Raw genomic sequence first — 13,331 nt, forward strand, 5'->3', positions numbered from 1 at the left:
TTGTCTAAATGTTGTGCAGCAAACTTTAAATGAGCTTCAACGTGCTTTTTCTTCAGTAATGGAGTCTTACTTGGCGAGCGTGCATACAGGCCATGGCAACTGAGTGCATTACTTATGGTTTTCTTTGAAACAATTGTACCTGCTAATTCTGAAGCTCTCCAGAAACCTTGTGAGGAGCACCCGGTTTATGGTGAACTGATGTTCTTTCCACTTCCAGATTATGGCCCCAACAGTGCTCACTGGAACATTCAGAAGTTTAGAAACTCTTCTGTAACCAATACCATCAGTATGTTTTACAACAATAAGGTTGCAAAGGTCTTGAGAGAGCTCTTTGCTTTTACCAATCATGAGATGTTTGTGACACCTTTTTATAGGACATCAGTTGAGATTGAACCAACTGATATTAATTTGCACCGACAAGGGGCAGGATTGCTTTCTAATTACTGACAGATTCCAGCTGGTGTCTTGGCTTTCCATGCCTTTTTGCACTTCCCTTTCTTCATGCATTTAATACTTTTTCCCTGTGTCATTCCATTTTATTACACAACTCAATTTCTGAACTTATTTGTTTCCTTGTATGTATGGATTGCATTAGTGGTTTCCGACATGTGGTGAAAATTTCATGTCAATAGCACCTCTAGAAATATATTTACTGAGAAAAATGGTGACGTGTTCAATACTTATTTTACCCGGTGTGTACACACTCACACACACACACACACACACACACACACACACACACACTCCTTGAATATAGGTGTTCCAATCATCTCCATGGCCACAGGTGTATAAAATCAAGCACCTAGGCATGCAGACTGCTTCTACAATCATTTGTGAAAGAATGGGTCGCTCTCAGGAGCTCAATTAATTCAAGCGTGGTACCACCTGTGCAAGAAGTCCATCCATGAAATTTCCTAGCTACTAAATATTCCACGGTCAACTGTTATTGGTATTATAACAAAGTGGAAGCAACTGGGAACAACAGCAGCTCAGCCACGAAGTGGTAGGCCGTGTACAATGACAGAGCGGAGTCAGCGCATGCTGAAGCGCACAGTGCGCAGAAGTCGCCAACTGTCTGCAGAGTCAATAATTAAAGACTCTAAACTTCGTGTGGCTTTCAAATTAGCACAACAACAGTGCATAGAAAGCGTCATGGAATGGGCTGCCATGGCCAAGCAGCTGCATCCAAGCCTTGCATCACCAAGTGCAATGAAAAGCGTTGGATGCAGTGGTGTAAAGCACGCTGCCACTGGACTCTAGAGCAGTGCAGACGTGTTCTTTGGAGTAACGAATCACACTTGTCTGGCCATCTGATGGATGTGTCTGGGTTTGGTGGTTGCCAGGAAACAGTACTTGCCTGACTGCATAGTGCCAAGTGTAAAGTTTGGTGGAGGGGGGAATATGGTTTGGGGTTGTTTTTCAGGATTTGGGCTTGGCCTTTACTTCTAATGAAGGGAACTCTTAAGGTGTTAGCATACCAAGACATTTTGGACAATTTCATGCTCCCAACTTTGTGGGAACAGTTTGGGGATGGCCTCTTCCTATTCCAACATGACTGCACACCAGTGCACAAAGCAAGGTCCATAAAGACATGGATGAGCGAATTTGGGGTGGAGGAACTTGACTGACCTGCACAGATTCCTGACTTCAACCTGACAGAATACCTTTTGGATGTATTGGAGCGGAGACTGCAAGCCAGGCCTTCTTGTCCGACATCAGTGCCTGACCTCACAAATGCGCTTCTGGAAGAATGGTCAAACATTCCCATAGACACACTCCTAAACCTTGTGGACAGCCTTCCCAGAAGAGTTGAAGCTGTTATAGCTGCAAAGGGTGGGCCAACTCAATATTACACACACACTCACTTACTTTACCTTGCATTTCTATTTTAAACTGAATGGGTTGCAAAAAAAAAAAAAAAGAAGCTGCAAAAACAGACGTAAACTGAACTTTGTCTTTTTAAATGAGGCTCTAGATAAAGTAATTCAAGCTAAATAAAGGGGGCAAATATGAATGTTTTAAAAGTAAATATTTGCAAATATATACTAAATATTTAAAGGGTAACTCTCCTTGCGTGGAGGAAAAAAAAAAAGTAACATACAATTACGACAAGTCCTATTCTAATTGAATCTTATTTAAAATGACCTTTCCTCTTCAATCTGCAGCGCATTGCAATGCAATATGGCTACCTGGAGGTGTTCTGTGCACAAATGGTGTACAGAACGCCCCCCCCCCCCAAAATATTGATTCCTGCTTGAGTGAGTGGCTGATTTTCCCAGAAGTCTGAATAAAAGTCAGATTTTAGGAATCCCCTGCAACAAAAATATCCTTTTTGGTGAGATACTCCAAAAGGGAAAACAGATCTAAAAAGGGATGCAGCCGTTGATTGATAATTATGAAACCACTCCCATACTGATTCACTCTACCCATGGACACAGAGAAACAAACAGCTGTTTCTGCAGAATAACTAAGGAAGAAATCTGCAACAAAGTTTGTTAAAATCCTTCCAATGTACATAGGTCACCCAGAGGGAAATGTTTTTTTTTTTCCTCTACAAAAGTGGAGTTGCTCTTTTAACATGAAAGTTCTGGTTCTTGCATAGAGACCAGCCCTTTAACTATCTTTGATCACTCAGTTTCAGGAGAGCTTCAATTGGCACAATTTCTAAACTACTTTAACAAAAACACACCTGTCTTTCCCTAAAAATTTATCTGAAAGTAACATGTTAAAGCTGAACTCTGGACACAAAAACTCTCATTTAAATATATACATCAATAGCCACAAAAGAAATAAATGCACATTTTGTGCACCAAATTCTTTTGCAAACCCAGTTATTGACTTTTAATAGTAGGAGTGAGTGACATCATCCCTATGTTGTACATAGCCTGTCCAGAGCGCAAGCTGTAGGAGGGACCCAACAGGTCCACCCACTATAGGCTTCCTGCAGAAAATTACAGGAGGGGCGGAGACCAGACCAGTTACCCTGCACAAGGAGCGAGAGCAGCAGTGACCGGTCTGACAGGAACCTCCTGCACAGAGGCAAAGTTTCACATTTGATTACTTTACAGATCTGGAAGAAATACACAGAACATGCCACAATTCATTGAAGAATACAGTGGAACCTCAACCTACGAGCGAACTAACGTGCGAGTTTTCCGAGATACGAGCAGTCGCTCGGACGATTTTTTGCTTCGGCACGCGAGCAGAATTTTAAGATACGAGTTCGAGGCGCGCGCAGCTCTAAGTGTATATTTTCAAGGCGCGCGCAGCTCAGAGGGTATGAGTCACAGCATCCCATCTCCGAGCCTTTCTCTCTCTCTCGCTGTCTACACGTGATTGAAATCCCAACTTCTAACTTTGTTGTAACCATGGCACCAAAGAAAGCAAGTGGTAGTGCGAGTACCGAGAAGAGGAGGATGATGTCCCTCGAAATAAAGCTTGAAATCGTCGAGAAGCATGAGCAAGGCATGCGAGTAAAGGAACTGGCCAAGCACTACGACCGTACAACGTCAACGATCTGCACCATCTTAAAACAGAAGGAGTCCCTAAAGAAAATTAAGCCAGCCAAAGGTGTCAAGATTATTTCAAAGCGCCGTACAGATGTGCATGAGAAGATGGAGAATCTGCTGTTGGTGTGGCTGACGGAAAAACAACTTGCCGGAGATACCGTCACCGAGGGAATAATCTGCGAGAAGGCGCGCAGTATTTTTTCAGATTTACAACAGCAAACCCCAGGCACTTCAACGGAGGAGGAATCCTTTAAAGCCAGTCGGGGCTGGTTTGATAATTTTAAGAAAAGGACGGGGATTCACTCCGTTGTTAGGCATGGTGAGGCAGCAAGTGCTGATGTAAAGGCAGCAGAGGAGTTTGTGAAAACTTTCGCAGAATTCGTCGAGGAAGAAGGATACATCCCCCAGCAAATCTTCAACTGTGACGAGACAGGGCTGTTCTGGAAGAAGATGCCCAGGAGAACATACATCACCGAAGAGGAGAAGAGGATGCCAGGACACAAACCTATGAAGGATAGGTTGACCCTCGCCCTGTGTGCTAATGCGAGTGGTGACTGCAAAATAAAGCCGCTACTCGTATACCATTCGGAGAACCCCAGAGCCTTTAAAGCACACAAGATAATAAAGGAGAAACTCCATGTTATGTGGAGGGCAAACCCTAAGGCGTGGGTCACCAGGCAGTTCTTTATCGACTGGGTAAACCTTGTGTTTGGTCCTTCGGTGAAGAAATATTTGAAGAACAACAACCTGCCCTTGCGAGCCCTTCTCGTCCTCGACAATGCTCCTGCACATCCACCACAGATCGAGGAAGAAATACTTGATGAGTATAATTTTGTGAAGGTTCTCTACCTTCCTCCAAACACCACCCCTATTCTCCAGCCAATGGACCAACAGGTAATATCAAATTTCAAGAAACTCTACACCAAGCACCTGTTTCGCCGTTGCTTTGAGGTGACGGAGAACACAAACCTCACCCTTCGAGAGTTTTGGAAGGAGCATTTTAACATAGCAATAGGCCTCAAAATCATCGATATTGCCTGGCAGGGGGTTACGAAAAGGACCTTGACCTCTGCTTGGAAGAAGCTGTGGCCTGAAAATGTGGCTGAAAGAGATTTTGAAGGGTTTGAGATTGAGGAAGAAGAGGAGCCAGTGGAGGAAGAGATCGTGTCCATTGGCAAGACTATAGGTCTGGAGGTGGATGAAAGAGACATCGAGGAACTCGTTGAGGAGCACTCCGAGGAACTTACGACTGACGAGTTAAAGGAGTTACAAGAGCAACGGCACACAGAAGCATTAACTGAAGCTACTTCGGAGGGAGAGGAGCCAGAGATAATCAGTACAAAGGACCTCAAGGATATTTTGGCAATGTGGGAGAGGGTGGCAGGTTTTGTTGAAAAGAACCATCCTGAAAAAATTGCAACGAGTCGTGCGACAGAGCTTTTCAACGACACGTGCCTATGTCGTTTCAGAAACATTCTCAAAGGGAGAATGAAACAGACTTCCTTAGACATGTTTCTTAAGAAAAGGCCTTCAGCTCGAAGTGAGCAAAGTGTGGCAAAAAGGCCAAGAACTAGTGAAAGTGAAGAGAGTGATGAGAATTAAGCGAAAACAAAAATCATCTCCAAGGTAAGTAAATTGTATACAACCTTATTATATCTTCATATTTTCTTTCTATTTTGTTTTTATATAATATTAGTTATGTAAAAAGCTTTTTTCCTTATGAAATAACAAGAAAAATGAAAAATATGAGGTGCCATTTTGAGGGTTGGAACGGATTACGGCCGTTTCCATTATTTCTTATGGGGAAAATTGATTTAACGAGCGAGCATTTTGAGTTACGAGCTCGGCCACGGAACGAATTAAACTCGTAAGTTGAGGTTCCACTGTACACATGACTCTTGTATTTAGAAAAATATTTGCTTTTCCTGGGAGTTCAGCTTTAAGGTAACCAGAGATTTTTTTTACCTGCAGTCTACATATTGAACCCGGTGTGCCAGTACTCTCGGGTTGCTTAAAGATGAACTCCAGGCAAAAGCATAAAAATAAAAAAAAAGTATTCCCATGCAATGAGGCTTTACCTACATTGCACAGGTCCCTGTGGCTCCTGCACTGCACCCCCACCCCAAGTGGTCTTGTGATGTTATCACGGCCATAGACCAGGAACAGTCCACTGATGGATCGTGGGGGAGCGCCATTTGCCCGCTGAGTGGAGGATCGGGATAGTATACAGTTTTATTCTCCCCCCCCCAATGTGGGACTCTATCCCAAGGAATTTAGGGCTAACATTGCAGTCTATCAGAACCCAGGATTCTACAGTGGGTCAGATCAATAGTCCCTACAGTACAGAGTACACACGAGGCATTAAACAAAGAAAAAAAAAAAGACTGTATAGCTTACTAGGACATGATGTTTCTAGAAAGATCTGCATATGAAAATTAAATTGTGATTTAGTCACAACAGCTGAAAGCATCAGGACTGTCAAAAGGTGAAGGTTCAGACTTCAGGTGAATGAACTACAAGTCATTGTGCCCAACCCCAGCCTCTGCACTTTGTGCACTAACAGGTCAATTATCCATCGACTAGACTTGTCATCATTTTCTAATCTACTGCAAAACTGTATAACTTTTATTGGCTTATTGTACAACCTTATGGGTTTATACTGGCACAAAAAGTAAAGAAATGCAAAATAATTATCGAAATGCTTGAAGGCTCTGCATAGAGCTGGGGGTCACTGTGGGGCATGGGGGTTTTGGAGGGGATTAGGAAAGACTGCAGCAGACTTGGTGACCCTATAGGATGGGGACGAGGGCTCTGGAGGGGGCTCAATGAAAGGTTGGGGAATTTGCAGGTAGCCGGAGGCTTTCAGTGGGTTGGAAGAGCATAGTGGGAGCTGAATGCAGCAGATATTCAACCCCACCCACTTCCTTCAGACCTGAGATCTGTATGGGTTGCTGGTTTTGCTATTCTAAAAAGTCTACTAAAATATTTAGTGAGATCATCTAAACTTTGCAAATAAACGTATTAAAGGAAATGAATCTATCTTCAGACATTAATAGGCAAGTAGTTTTTTTCAATACTTCCAAGTATTTATTAACTCTCAGAGATCACAGTACATCCCCAGACAATGACTGCATCTGCTTTTCTCACCAAAAGAACAGAATGGTCTTTGTTCAGGAATCCTCTCAACTCAGCATCTATTTCCTTAGCTAGAATGTTGGTTTAAAATTAAACATCCATGTAAATCCTGGTGCCTGTCAGTTCTTGGCTGTGCTCACAAATGTCTAACACTGATCAGCCCCCTGCTGCAGCCTCCCACCATGTGGCCTTCTACATAGTTACAACATTGCAGTCTTATCCTTGGGGAATTTAATTTGTTGCTTTCTTTGCCCCATTAGCAAGCTTGCCCTTGAGGGCCTTCCTGATCTGGGGACACAACAGAACTTCATGTCATTTTTCTGTGTTGTATTAAACTACATTAGGTTGTTATTTTGTAGTATGCTGACATCTAGTGGCATTTTTGGGCCACTACAACTTGTTTACTGTTATTTTGGGATCTTCTGCTATCTTCTACTTCTCTTTACTGCCAGTTAGTTTAGTCCTAGCTAGACCCTCCCTATTTCTTCTATGTCCCATCAGTCAGTGTTCGATATTCACAGAGACAGGGCTTAGGAAAGTAGTTGGATTCAACTTTTGTGTCTTTAGTCTAAATATATTCATCAATAGCCAAAACGGATATGAATGCACTTTGTAGATCACCTTGTAAAAGTTGTGGCGACATCATCACTGTGCTACAAGTACAATACATCTAAAGAAAAAACTTATTTTAGTTTTTGATAGAGTGGTGAGGGGTTACAACCCCAAGTTAGCTGTTTTTTTTTCTTCTTTTTACACTATTAGTTTTCCGCTCTCTTTTATGAGTTTTATGTCAAGAAGATATTTATGTTCATTGAATCGCATCCCTATTGCCTGCTATCAATCTGCAGATTGTTGCTCCCAAAGCGAAAGCGTGTGTGCTGGTTTATAATTTGACCGGCATATTGCTCTGGTGAGTTTATTTAATTCATCTGGTGGTGGATTTTTCATATTTATTTTAAGAATAGTTTGGAGCACTGAAGTTAAAGTTTTATTTCTTCACTATATTGCACATTGGAAATTGATTGACTTATAAAAAGTTTTTCTTTTTACATTTACAGTTTATAGTTGCAATAAGATTATAGCTTTTGATGCACTTTTTTAACTTTCTGGGTGCGTATATATATATATATATATATATATATATATAAATAATGTTTTTACATTTTTTTTTTTATGAATATAGATTTGGTTAGAGCACTACCTTTTTTCTAAGTTATGTCACTTTTTTTTTTTTTGCGGTCTGTGTTCCCGGTACAGAGATACACTCTCTTGATTTGTCCGGGTGACCACTGTCACTGGGACCGAAAGTGAGAAAAGAAACCAAAGTTTTAAGTTTCCACCAGAACAGGAATAGAGGGGAATTCTTCAAATGGGGACACAGTTGACAACTGTCTAAAAGGGGTCTACAGAACATAAATAAAAAGGTGAAATGTCCCCAGCAGGAGTTTTGGCTTTAGTTGTACTTGCACATAACTTGTGCAGAGAGCAGAACAGTGGGAAGAACTGAACAGGTCTACCTACTTCAGGTTGCCAGCAGAAAACTACAGGAGGGGGTGGAGACAAGGTCAGTTACCCAGTCTTTATTAAAGGAAGCTCCTGCACAGAGGCAAAGTTAACACTGGATTGCAGCACATACCTGAAAGAAATACACAAAGCACAGCAAGATTCAAGCACAGTCGTGCCTTTTGTATTTAGACAATATTTACTTGTCCCAATGATCAGCTTTAAGTTGGCATCACAGAGCTCTTCATTGATCAATTCAGTTATGAGCAGGGGCAATGAACTGCACTCACAGGTTCAATAGCAATGTGCTGGACTTTGGTTCTAGTATTTTTTTGGTACATACCGTATTTGCCGGCGTATAAGACGACTTTTTGACCCTTGAAAATCTTCTCAAAAGTCGGGGGTCGTCTTATACGCCGATACACATGTTAGGGGGGCTGCGGCATTAAGTACAGGGGTTTGCAGGGGCTGATGTCTCTTACCTGGATCCAGTCCCACGACGATCCGGTCCAGGAAGCGCGGCGTCTCCTTCAGTTCGGCCACTGGATGTTCGTGCGGCTGCTCGGCTCCGCCTCCTCACCGGTAATTGGCCGCCAGAACTGTAGCTCAGGAAAGGCACACAGGCGGCCAATCACCGGCGAGGGGGCAGAGCCGAGCGGCCCCGCGAAAATTGAGTGCCGGAGCAGCAGGTAAGTGTTCTGTGTAGAGGTGCTGCTGCAACCACATATGCTGGCTGCAGCAGCACCATACGAGAACAGGGTCAGCAAGTCTCAGTGGGAGGAATAGTGCCCCATCATTGGTGTCACTGATACCAATGATGGGGCACTATTCCTCCCACTGATACCAACGATGGGGCACTATTCCTCCCCCCCACTGACACCAACGATGGGGCACTATTCCTCCCACTGACACCAACGATGGGGCACTATTCCTCCCACTGACACCAACGATGGGGCACTATTCCTCCCCCCCACTGACACCAACGATGGGGCACTATTCCCCCCCCCACTGACACCAACGATGGGGCACTATTCCACCCCCCACTGACACCAATGATGGGGCACTATTCCACCCCTCACTGACACCAATGATGGGACACCATTCCTCCCACTGACACCAATGATGGGGCACTATTCCTGCCACTGATACCAATGATGGGGCACTATTCCTGCCACTGATACCAATGATGGGGCACTATTCCTGCCACTGATACCAATGATGGGGCACTATTCCTGCCACTGATACCAATGATGGGGCACCATTCCTGCCACTGATACCAATGATGGGGCACTATTCCTCCCACTGACACCAATGATGGGGCACTATTCCTCCCACTGACATCAATGATGGGGCACTATTCCTCCCACTGGTGTGCATTGGAAGAGGGGTAGTCTTATACGGCGAGTATAGCCCAAACACTACATTTTAGCAGGAAAAGTAGGGGGGTCGTCTTATACGCCCAGTCGTCTTATACGCCGGCAAATACGGTAACTGTTTTCTTCATTGGTGCCATCTTATTTGTGCAGATCAGCAGATACCTTTCAAAAACTGTAAAAGACACTAAGCAGAGATCCTAGTAATGAACATCAAATTAAATACTATAAAATGTATTCTCGTCTGTGCTGGAATTGTTCACATTCTACAACAATCTTAACCCCCATGTATTAAGACTTTGAAATAAATGTAAAATAAAATATCAGCTGGGATCCTGACCCATTGGTCATACAACTCTAACCTAATAACTTATTTAATTATCAAGAAACCTTTACTTTTTAAAGTGCTGTCAAATGATACTTTGATATGTCTAATGGTGTAAGATTGCCATAAAATGACATGTTATCATTTGAGGACAGAAGTAAACCAGTTCATCTACAAACACATTTACTATCAGAAAGATACTGCTTTACCTATTGCAAGAAACAGGTCATTGACATTCATGGCTGTCTTGGCGGAGGTTTCCATAAATAACAGGCTGTTGTCATCTGCATATGCCTGGGCTTCCTGTAAAGAACAAAAGGGGTCAATAACTCCAAAGTTACTAGGTAGGCAATAAATGTGTGTGTGGATATCTCATAAGTATGTAGATTCAGGTGACATTTTAGGCCACGATATATAATATAACATTTTCAAAAACTTCAATAAAGTTGAGAGCAGTTTCAATAAAGAGTTTTATAATATAAAGGGGACAGTACATTTACAATACAGTTCAATACAGAAGGGCCCTGCTCATGAAGCTTACAATCTAAAGGGAGGGGGAGGTGGTACAAAAGATAACAGCTGCAGGGGATGATATGTTGTAACTCAAGTACAGTTCTTAGGTGGAGGTTAGCTAGGCTTCCCTGAATAAATGAGTTTTCAAGGATCGCCTAAAGACAGACAGGGTAGGCGCTAACTGGACATACTGGGGCAGGGAGTTCCAGAGGATGGGAGAGGCTCTGGAGAAGTCCATTGAACGATTTATTCTTCAAAATTTGGTTAAAAACGATGGAAATATCATTTGCTCTCATGACCATGTTTTTGTGTTTCAGAAACCCATGCAAAACGATTTTTCGACTAGTGTATGGTTATCATCATCATTTAATCAAATCAAGTGTACACAAATATAGAAGTTTTTTTTCTCCTTGCACATGATTGGGTATTTTCACCACAAATTTTCACCACATTCAAAATGCTAAGGGAAAATTTCCTGGTAAAAGTGAACAGTCTATTTGCTTTTAGTAACTCAACCTCATAGCAATCGTCTTTCTATACATGACAACAGTTGCCAACTAAATAGTAGATGCAGCCCATTTTTTGCTTTGCCAACACAGACAAGTATCACATAAACTTGTATAAAATTGTAAATATTTGACAGCGCTATCAATCCCTTTGTGTTCAATACAAATATACAGTTGCAAGAAAAAGTATGTGAACCCCTTGGGATTACGTGGAGTTTTGCATGAATTGGGCATAAAATGTGCTCTGAACGTCATCCAAGTCACAACAATAGAAGAACACAGTCTGCTGAACATAATACTACACAAACATTAGATGTTGCTATGGTTTAATTGCACATAACATGTAAACATTCACAGTGCAGGGAGGAAAAAGTATGTGAACCTTTGGACTTAATAACTGGTTGACCCTCCTTTGGCAGCAATAACCTCAACCAAACATTTCCTGTAGTTGCAGATCAGACCTGCACAACGATCTGGAGTAATTTTGGACCACTCCTCTTCACAAAACTGTTTCAGTGTAGAAATATTCTTGGGATGTCTGGTGTGAATCGCTCTCTTAAGATCATGCCACAGCATTTCAATCGGGTTGAGGTCAGGACTCAGACTGGGCCACTTCAGAAGGCGTATTCTGTGCTGTTGCAGCCATTGTTTTGTTGATTTACTTGTATGCTTTGGGTCATTGTCCTGTTGCATCACCCATCCTCTGCGGAGCTTCGATTGGCGGACAGATGGTCGTACGTTTTCCTGCAAAATGTCTTGATAAACTCTGGAATTCCTTTTCCCATCAATGACAACAATCCGTCCAGGCCCTGAGGCAGCAAAGCAGCCCCAAACCATGATGCTCCCTCCGCCATGTTTTACAGTGGGGATGAGGTTTTGATGTTGGTGTTCTGTGCCTTTTTTTCTCCACACATAGTGTTGTGTGTTCTTCCCAAACAACTCAATCTTGGTTTTATCTGTCCACAGTATATTTTGCCAGTAGTGCTGTGGAACATCCAGGTGCTCTTTTGCAAACTTCAAACACGCTGCAATATTCTTTTTGGACAGCAATGGCTTCCTCCGTGGTGTCCTCCCATGTACTCCATTCTTGTTTAATGTTTTCCTTATTGTAGATGTGTCAAAAAAAATGTTAGCATGTGCCAGAGATTTCTGTAGGTCTTTAGCTGACACTCTGGGATTCTTCTTTACGTCATGCAGCATTCTGTGCTGTGCTCTTGCAGTCATTTTTACAGGACGACCACGCCTAGGGAGAGTAGCAACAGTGCTAAACTTTCTCCATTTGTAGACAGTCTGTCTTACCGTGGACACGTGAACATCAAGGCTTTTGGAGATACTTTTGTAACCCTTTCCAGCTTCATGCAAGTCAACAATTCTTGATGGAAGGTCTTCTGAGAGCTCTTTTCTGCGAGGCATGGTTCACATCAGACAGTGCTTCTTGAAACCAGTAAACCCAAAACAGGTGTGTGTTTATTAAGGGCAGGACAGCTGTCAGCAACACATCCAATATCATCACACTGATTGGAGTCAAGGTTGGCTCACTCCTGGCTCCAATTAGCTCTGGGAGAAGTCATTAAGCTAGGGCCTCACATACTTTCTCCTCCCTGCACTGTGAATGTTTACATGTTATGTGCAATTAAACCATGGCAACATCTAATGTTTGTGTAGTATTATGTTCAGCAGACTGTGTTCTTCTATTGTTGTGACTTAGATGACGGTCAGAGCAATTTTATGCCCAATTCATGCAAAACTCCACGTAATCCCAAGGGGTTCACATACTTTTTCTTGCAACTGTACCTATAAATGTATATACTCAATTCATAGGTGGCATACATAAATCTATATAAAAAAACTATACGGTCATAAAACACCACGTGATATAATTTATCAAACTTCATAAACTCATTAACGTGTCCAGTGCATCTAAGAATTGCAAATAGAAAAGTGTCCAGTGCTTTAATAAAGCGCAAAAATCTTCAGCTATAAAACACAATCTTAATTTAAAGTGCTCACACCCGTGTCCAACATCTTCCAATCTGATAACTCACCAGAGGTAATGAATAGACAACTTGTATCTAGCTTAGAACCACACTACTCCACAGGATCTGCTTTCTTCCACCATCCACAGGATCTTTAATATCATCCCAGATTCTCATTAACCCTTAGATAATAACCAGTGGAAAGCAAAGAACAAAAAATAGGCTCCATTGAGTAAAACCTTTTATTTTTAAAAACTCAACATAACATATTGCACTTACATCAAACAAGTGTCATTCCCAACCCTACGGAGAACCGCATTCAGCTTTAAGCCGTGCTGGCTCCAACTGCAACACACAGACTGTGACCAGGCATTGGCTGTATGGGATGACATTCATATCTAGTAGGCTTTGCCCTATGCATTTCGCTGAATTTAAGTCTTCAGGGACGGCTTGAAGAAAAAAAACTTACCTGGAGTGGATTTTTTGGCTCC

At 42.4% G+C, this 13,331-nt stretch overlaps 1 protein-coding gene across 2 annotated transcripts in view; it reads right to left on the bottom strand.

Moving 5' to 3' along the window:
- RAB5B (RAB5B, member RAS oncogene family) overlaps positions 1-13,331 on the bottom strand; it is a 78,363-nt gene that overhangs the window by 10,625 nt on the left and 54,407 nt on the right. For both annotated transcript variants that reach the window (XM_089680160.1, XM_089680164.1), the window contains exon 5: positions 10,055-10,148. In XM_089680160.1, the coding sequence (XP_089536286.1) occupies positions 10,055-10,148 (94 nt within the window). The remainder of the gene's footprint in view (positions 1-10,054; positions 10,149-13,331) is intronic.

The sequence above is a fragment of the Staurois parvus genome, unplaced genomic scaffold (assembly GCF_062004578.1).
Source record: "Staurois parvus isolate SC_StPar_1 unplaced genomic scaffold, SC_StPar_1.0 ptg000017l, whole genome shotgun sequence".
Taxonomy (NCBI): domain Eukaryota; kingdom Metazoa; phylum Chordata; class Amphibia; order Anura; family Ranidae; genus Staurois; species Staurois parvus.